The 9,359-nt window shown below is 38.3% G+C and overlaps 1 protein-coding gene across 2 annotated transcripts in view; it reads right to left on the bottom strand.

The window, feature by feature from the left end:
- TESK2 (testis associated actin remodelling kinase 2) overlaps positions 1-9,359 on the bottom strand; it is a 127,192-nt gene that overhangs the window by 95,587 nt on the left and 22,246 nt on the right. For both annotated transcript variants that reach the window (XM_060021268.1, XM_060021261.1), the window contains exon 2: positions 4,155-4,466. In XM_060021268.1, coding sequence (XP_059877251.1) covers positions 4,155-4,376 — 222 coding nt within the window. In that variant the 5' untranslated portion in view covers positions 4,377-4,466. The remainder of the gene's footprint in view (positions 1-4,154; positions 4,467-9,359) is intronic.

A 9,359-nucleotide genomic window follows, 5' to 3' on the forward strand; every position in this document is an offset into this window, starting at 1 on the left:
GCTTAATCTAACAGAGGTATATAGAACTTTATGCAAACAAATAGAAATTCATATTTGTTTCAAACACATTTGCAGCATTCAAAAAACTCTGATCATGCATTACACCAAAACAAAATCTAAATTATACTCCAAAGGCAGACTTCATATAAGCCATTTTCTCTGATCATGATGCACTAAAATTAGAAATTAAATATCAAACAATTACCAAAAGAAAACTTACTGTGTGGAAATTTTAAAATCTCATATTATATAATTCTTAGATTAAAAAGGAAATCAGGGTGGGAGGGAGACACTAGAGGGAGGAGATATGGGGATATATGTATATGTATAGCTGATTCACTTTGTTATAAAGCAGAAAGTAACATACCATTGTAAAGCAATTATACTCCAATAAAGGTGTTTAAAAAAAAAAAAGAAAATCAAACCAAATTACACTAGAAATGATGAGAGCATACAGGGACTTCCCTGGTGGTCCAGTGGTTAAGAATCCACCTTCCGGGGCTTCCCTGGTGGTGCAGTGGTTGAGAATCTGCCTGCCAATGCAGGGGACACGGGTTTGAGCCCTGGTCTGGGAAGATCCCACATGCCGTGGAGCAACTAGGCCCGTGAGCCACAACTACTGAGCCTAAGTGTCTGGAGCCTGAGCACCACAACTAGAGAGAAGCCTGTGTGCTGCAACAAAAGATTCCACATGCCACAATGAAGATCCCACATGCCACAACTAAGACCTGAGGCACCCAAATTAATTAATTAATTAATTAATTTTTTAAAAACCTCCTGAAATTAATAAGCAATTATAGTAAGGTTGCAAGATACAAGGTTAGTACAAAAAAGCCCAATTACATTCCTATATACAGGCAATGAATAAGTAGAATTTAAAATTACAAATTACTATTTACATCAGCAACCCCCAAAATAAAATATTTGGGTGTAAATCTAACAAAATATGTACAAGATCTGTATGAAGAAAACTACAAAACTCTGATGAAAGATAACAAAGAAGAACTACATACATGGAGAGGTATTCCATGTTCATGGATAAGACTCAATATTGTCAAAATGTCAGTTTTTCCCAATTTAATCTATAGACTCAATGCAATCCCAAAATCCCAGCAAGTTATCTTGTATATATCAACAAACTGATTCTAAAGTGTATATAGAGAGGCAAAAAACCCAGAATAGCCAACTCAGTGTTAAAGAAGAGCAAATACTTGACCTCAAAACATATTATAAAGCTACAGTAATCAAGACTTTGTTGTATTGATGAAAGAATAAACAAACAGATGAATGGAATAGAATACAGAGCCCAGAAATCCACATAAATACAGTCAATTGATCTTTGACAAAGAAGCAAAGGCAATAAAACAGAGCAAAAATAGTCTTTTCAGGAAATGCGGCTGGAAGAACTAGAGATTCACATGCAAAAAAATGAATCTAGACATAGACTTTACACCTTCATAAAAATTAACTCAAAATGGATCACAGACCTAAACATAAAATGCAAAACTGTAAAACTCCTAGAAGATAACACAGAAGAAAACCTAGATGACCTTGGGTATGGCAATGACTTTCTTTTTTTATAAATTTATTTATTTTATTTTTTATTTATTTTATTTTTTATTTATTTTATTTTTGGCTACGTTGGGTCTTTGTTGTGTGCGTGGGCTTTTCTTTGGTTGCAGCGAGCGGGGGCTCCTCTTCGTTGTGGTGCACAGGCTTCTCATTGCAGTGGCTTCTCTTGTTGCAGAGCATGGGCTCTAGGTGTGTGGGCTTCAGTAGTTGTGGCACATAGGCTCAGTAGTTGTGGCTCGCAGGCTCTAGAGCGCAGGCTCAGCAGTTGTGGCACACGAGCTTAGTTGCTCTGTGGTATGTGGGATCTTCCCGGACCAGGGATCAAACCCGTGTCCCCTGAATTGGCAGGCGGATTCTTAACCACTGTGCCACCAGGGAAGTCCCTAAATAAATGTTTTTAAATAAAATAAAATAAAAGCGTTATCAACACTGGCACATATGATCAACTGATTTTCAACAGGGTGCCAAGACCATTCAATGGGGAAAGAACAGTTTTTTTCAACAAATGGTGCTGGGAAAACTCAGCACCATTGAATGAATGAAGTTAGACCTTTCCTTTCACTACATACAAAAATTAAATGTATCAAAGACATAAATGTAAGAGCTAAAACTATAAAACTCTTAGAAGAAATCATTGGGGAAAATCATGATATTGGATTTGGAAGTTATTTTGGGGCATGACACCAAAAGCACAGGCAACAAAAGAAAAACTAGGTAAACTAGACATAATCAGAATTAAAAACTTGTGTGCATCAAAGGACACTATAAGAGTGTAAAAAGACAACCCACAGAATAAAAGAAAATATTTTCAAATCATATATCTGATAAAGGATATGACCCTTACATACAAATAAAATCGAACTCAAAACTGGACAAAAAAGGCTTCCCTGGTGGCGCAGTGGTTGGGAGTCCGCCTGCCGATGCGGGGGGTGCGGGTTCGTGCCCTGGTCTGGGAGGATCCCGCGTGCCGCGGAGCGGCTGGGCCCGTGGGACGTGGCTGCTGGGCCTGCGCGTCCAGAGCCTGTGCTCCGCAATGGGAAAGGTCGCAGCGGTGGGAGGCCCGCATACCACAAAAAAAAAAAAAAAAGGACAAAAGACTTGAATAGATATTTTTCCAAAGAAGATACACAAAAGGCCAATGCAAAGATGCTCAACATCACTAGTCATTAGAGAAATGCAAATCAAAGCCACATGAATATCACTCCATACCCACCAGAATTGCTAATATCAGAAAGAAAGAAAGAAAGAAAGAAAGAAAGAAAGAAAGAAAGGAAGGAAGGAAGGAAGGAAGGGAGGAAGGAAGGAAGGAAGGAAGAAGGAAAGAAAGAAAGAAAGAACGAACAAGTGTTAGTAAGAATATGGAGAAATGAGAACTGTTGTACGTTGCTGGTGGGAATGTAAAATGGTACAATTCTACATAAAATAGTATGGTGGTTCCTTAAAAAGTAAAACAGACTAAGTGAAATAAGGTAATCACAAAAAGACAAAAACTACATGATTTCATTTATATAGGGTATCTAGAGTAGTCAAACTCATAGAAACAGAAAGTAGAATGGTTGTTGCCAGGAGCTGCGGGGAGAGGGAAGGGAAGAATTATTTAGTAGGTACAGAGTTTCAGTTTTGCAAGATGAAAAAGTTCTGAAGATTGGTTGCACAGCAATGTGAATATACTTAAAACTGTACACTTAAAAATGGTTAAGATAGTGAATTTTATGTTATGTGTATTTTACCACAATTTCTTTAAAAAGCTAAACACAGAATTACTATATGACCCATCAGTTTCACTTATAGGTAAATACCCAAAAGAACTGAAAGCAGGGACTCAGTTACTTGTACATCAGTGTTCATAGCAGCATCATTTACAATAATCAAAAGGAGGAAACAACCTAAATGTCCATCAGCAGGTGAACGGATAAAAAAAATGTGGTATATACATACAATGGGATATTATTCAGATATAAAATGAAATGAAATTCTTTTTTTTTTTTTTTTTTTGCCCTGCCATGTGGCTTGCAGGATCTTAACTCCCAGACCAGGGATCAAATCAGAGCCCCAGCAGTGACAGCACCAAGTCCTAATCACTGGATCGCCAGAGAATTCCAAAGAAACGAAATTCTGGTATATGCTTCAACATGGATGAATCTTGAGGACATTATGCTAAGTGAAATAATCCAGGCATAAAAGGAAAAATATTGTATAATTCCATTAATATGAGATACCTAGAATAGACATATTCATAGAGACAGAAGGTAGAACAGACATTAACAGGGCTAAGGGTAGTGGAGGGAGTTATTTTTTAATGGGTACAAAGTTTCCATTTGGGCTGATGAAGAATTCTGGGGGAGTGGAAGAGGCTCCTATATTATTTTAATTTTTGATCAGCATGTAGTATTTTTATAATTAAAATAAATAAAATATCTTACAAGTTAATAGATAGCTCAAGAGGACAGTTTGTAACACTGCTCAAGATCCATAGCACCCTGACAAGGCAAAGCCTATGTCTTAATTAAACACAACTGTCAACTCTGCAGTGAAACTGACCATCAACAAGACAATATAAGAAAAACTGATGCATCACTCACCTTGAACACTTCAGAGAAGAAGCCAGACCCTATTTTTTCACAGGTGAAGTCATCTAAACGCGTCAGTCTGGAAAAGGCACTTATAAGAGCTCGATATGAAGAGGGCCAAACTCTTCCCACCTGGGTCATGTTCCCGTCCCCTCCACCACCTCCTTCAAAATCTTCAAGACGCTCCACACGTGGAGGAAATCCTGCAATTGAATTCCGTTTGCTCCGATCCATAGTCTCAATAATCACTTTTTTTCTTCTTTTAGGAATGAATTCCACACATAGTAAATTTCTGTTGAGTTTTACTTCTCTTCTGGCTTGTCACTAAATAAGAGATTAAAATGATATTTCATTAAAACCATTAACGAATAATAAATACAGGCATACAGAACACTATCAATGTAAAAATATTTCCTCTTTCATATTCTAGCTCCTGATTTTCAGATCTAAAAAACACTTTATGCTTTTACCTTCAAAAAGCGGTGATACATCTATTATTCGTTGAGTACCTATTATCTAAGAAACATACTATAAGAGTTATGCATATGTCATGTCATTTGATTCTCAAATAACCCATGATATAAGATTATGTTCATTTCACAGAGAGGTCAAGCAATCATACAGTCACCAAATGGTACAGATAAAGTTAACATGCCAGATTGTCTGATTCAAAAGCCTGTGCTCCTGCCAATGCCCTTCACAGCCTCATATAATTTTCTCTTCATTTGAAAAATCATTAAGTCCAAATATATAAAACAAGGATGACAAATATTTTATACTATAAAATTGTATAATTTTAAAAGAAAACTATATCCAAAAGCAATTTAAAATTCCACTCTTGATTAAACAACCCAGTCCAGCAGAAGTGACTACAGAAGGCTCCATCCCATCTGGCACCTAAGAATAAAAACAAAAACCCACTTTTTCTTTTAGCCTGTCTCTCCCAACATCTACTTTTTCCACAAGAATCAATTATATTTAGGCCTTTAATCCATTTTTTTTTAAAGATTTATTTATTATTTATTTATTTTTGGTTGTGTCAGGTCTTAGTTGTGGCACGCATGGATCTTCGTTGAGGCATGCGGGATCTTTCATTGCAGCACGCAGGCTTCTCTCTAGTTGTGGCATGTGGGTTTTCTCTACTTTAGTTGAGGCGCGAGCTCAGTAGTTGTGGCACGAGGGGCTTAGTTGTCCCGCAGTATGTGGGATTCTAGTTCCCTGACCAGGGATGGAACCTGTGCCCCCTGCATTGTAAGGTGGATTCTTTACCACTGGACCACCAGGGAAGTCCCTTTAATCCATTTTAAGTTTATTTTTGTGTACGGTGTTAAAAAGATGTTCTAATTTAATTTTTTTTTTTACATGTAGTTGTCCAGTTTTCCCAGCATCTATAAAACTCTCAGAAGAGACTTCCCTGTGCTCCAGCGGGTAAGACTCCACACTCCCAATGCAGGGGGCCCAGGTTCAATCCCTGGTCAGGGAACTAGATGCCGTGTGCATGCTGCAACTAAGAAGTCTGCATGCTGCAACTAAAGTTCCCACATGCCCCAACTAAGACCTAACACAGCCTAAACAAACAAACAAATAAATATTTTTTTAAAAACTGGTAGAGGAAAATACAGGCAGAACACTCTTTCACATAAATTGCAATATCTTTTTCGATCTGTCTCCCAGAGTAATGGAAATAAAAACAAAAATAAACAACTGGGACCTAATTAAACTCAAAAGCTTTTGCATAGCAAAGGACACCACAAACAAAACAAAAAGACAACCCACAAAATGGGAGAAAATATTTGCAAATGATACAACTGATCTCCAAAATTTACAAACATATCATGCAGTTCAATATCAAAAAACCAAACAACCCAATCAAAAAATGGGCAGAAGACCTAAATAGACATTTCTCCAAAGAAGACACACAGATGGCCAATAGGCACATGAAAAGACGCTCAACATGGCTAATTATTAGAGAAATGCAAATCAAAACTACAATGAGGTATCACTTCACACCAGTCAGAATGGCCATCATCAAAAAATCTACAAACAATAAATGCTGGAGAGGGTGTGGAGAATAGGGAACCCTCTTACACTGTTGGTGGGAATGTAAATTGGTACACCCACTATGGAGAACAGTATGGAGATTCCTTAAAATACTAAAAACAGAGCTACCATATGATCCAGCAATCCCGTTCCTGGGCATATATCCAGAGAAAACCATAATTTGAAACAATACCTGCGCCCCAACGTTCATTGCAGCACTATTTACAATAGCCAGGACATGGAAGCAACCTTAATGTCCACTGACAGAAGAATGGATAAAGAAGATGTGGTACATATGTACAATGGAATATTACTCAGCCATAAAAAAGAACAAAATAATGCCATTTGCAGCAACATGGATGGATCTAGAGATTGTCATACTGAGTGAAGTAAGTCAGAGAAAGACAAATATCATATGATATCACTTACATGCGGAATCTAAAAAAAAAATGGTACAAATGAACGTACTTACAAAACAGAAATAGAGTCACAGATGTAGAAAACAAACTTACAGTTACCAGGAATATGGGGGGAGGATAAATTGGGAGACTGGGATTGACACATGCACACTTCTATATATAAAACAGATAACTAATAAGGACCTACTGTGTAGCACAGGGAACTCTGCTCAATAATCTGTAATCACCTAAATGGGAAAAGAATTTGAAAAAGAATAGTTACATGTATATGTATAAATGAATCACTCTGCTGTACACGTGAAACTAACACAACACTGTTAATCAACTATACTCCAATATAAAATAAAAATCTGGGGACTTCCCTGGTGGCACAGTGGTTAAGACTCCATGCTCCCAATGCAGGGACCCCAGGTTCAATCCCTGGTCAAGGAACTAGATCCCACATGCATGCCACAACTAAGAAGCCAGCAAGCCGCAACTAAGGAGCCAGCGAGCAGCAACTAAGGAGTCCGTGAGCCCCAACTAAGGAGCCCGCCTGCCACAACTAAGACCCAGTGCAACCAAATAAATAAAATATTTTTAAAATAAAAAATTTTTTTAATAAAAATAAAATTAGTATTGAAAAAGATTTTTTAAAAAGAATCAATTATAAGAGTCCTATGCAAAATACAACATTGTGATTCTACAATTAGTGAAACACTTCCATAAATGTGATGAATACCTAACCCAGAATACCTCTGCCACCTCCAATCATGGAGAATTAGCAGCAGGGCTTGCAGGGATATCCTTACAATATGACCCTGCTGTAGCCAAAGTTGATAGCGTTCTACTCAATATGGACCAATCACATTTCCTTTCTGGGCAATTTGGAATTGGAATTAAGATATTCCAGCCTCAGTCTGGCTGCTTTCTAAAATGGAAACCATGTAAACTCAGGAGCTGTTGGCCATGGCGATTTTCTACCATGCAGGCTTGAAGGCAGAATAAGCCAAGGGATTAAGGCAAATTTGCAGAGGAAAAAAAGGCACAGACAAGAACTTCTTGATTTTCCTAATGTGCTCTAATCCCTGATTCCTGAGGCCTAACTGTATCCTGGCTTAAGGTTCCATGAGATATAACTGTATCTTTAAAACAAATTATTTTTGCCTAGCTAGTGTCACCATTCTTCACAGAAGGAAGAATAATCCAAGTTCCTAAAGAATGAAACATTTGAGACTTTCCTCGTGGTCCAGTGGTAAAGAATTTGCCTTCCAGTGCAGGGGAAGTGGGTTCAATTCCTGGTCGGAGAACTAAGGTCCCACGTGACATGGGGCAACTAAGCCCACGTGCCACAACTACTGAGGCTTCAACAAGAGAGCCCGCATGCTGCCAAGTACAGAACCCATGCATTCTGGAGCCCACGTGCCACAACTAGAGAGAGAACCCGCATGCCACAACTAGAGAGAAGTCTGCACGCCGCAACGAACAGCCCGCATGCCACAAGAAAAAAAAGATCCCACGTGCCGCAACTAAGACCCGACGCGGCCAAAAAAAAGAAGAAAAAAAGAATGAAACATTTAAGTATCTCTATTGAACCTCTGCCAAAAAGTGGCAACAACTCACCAGATCAAAAATTTAGCATTATAAGACCAACATTTTTAAAATTTTACAGCCAGTAGAGACCATGAAGTTCATTTTATATTTTAGGAAACACAAGGACCAGAAAGCATAAATAATGTGCCCACAGCTATAAGGTATTTACTAGCAAAGCTAGACTTAGAACCAAGGATAATGCACTTCTAAAAGTATGTCTGTTGATCATCTGCTTCAAAATTACCCAAGGACTTCATTTAAAACTCAGATTCTTGGGTCTCAACCTTGACCCACTAAATCAGAATCTCTTGGAGTGAGGCCTAGAAATTTTACCAAGTTTCCCAGTGATTCTTATGTACACTAAGAGTTGAAGATCCCCTACAGCAGGGAAGGGGAATATTAATAGCTTTTTTAAAAAAACACCAAGAATTGCACAGGCACTTTCTCATTTAATCCTCAAAATATACCACCAAGGCAGGTATGATCCCGATTTTACAGAAAAACAAATGTAGGCTCAGGAGGTTAAGTAACTTGTCTAAGGAAACAGACCTGGTAGAACCAGAACTGGAACAAAGGTCCACCCAGCACCAAAGCTCAAGCTTTTTCCATTTCATTATTACTTAGTTCAGTGTTTTTCCACTATGAGAGTTGTAAGGAGTTAAGCTAGTCATCCGCATATAAAAGAGGATCAGGATTTGAGTGCAGAGGAAGTCCAGGCCAATTACAATTTGGACAGAGATGGAAAAGAAAAAGAAACTTTAGAAAAATACAGAATGGGAGAAAATGTAAAATAAAGCAACCAACTTAGTGTACAAAAAATATTTGTAAAATAAAGCAACCAAACCAAGGGATTAATCTCCAAAATATACAAACAGCTCATGCAACTCAATATCAAAAGAAACAAACAACCAAATCAAAAAGTGGGCAGAAGACCGAAACAGACATTTCTCCAAAGAAGACATACAGACGGCCAACAGGCGCATGAAAAGATGCTCAATATCGCTAATTATTAGAGAAATGCAAATCAAAACTACAGTGAGGTATCACCCCACGCCAGTCAGAATGGCCATCATTAAAAAGTCTACAGGGCTTCCCTGGTGGCGCAGTGGTTGAGAGTCTGCCTGCCGATGCAGGGGACACGGGTTCGTGCCCCAGTCCGGGAAGATCCCACATGCTGCGGAGCGGC

This window comes from Delphinus delphis, chromosome 1 (assembly GCF_949987515.2).
Source record: "Delphinus delphis chromosome 1, mDelDel1.2, whole genome shotgun sequence".
Taxonomy (NCBI): domain Eukaryota; kingdom Metazoa; phylum Chordata; class Mammalia; order Artiodactyla; family Delphinidae; genus Delphinus; species Delphinus delphis.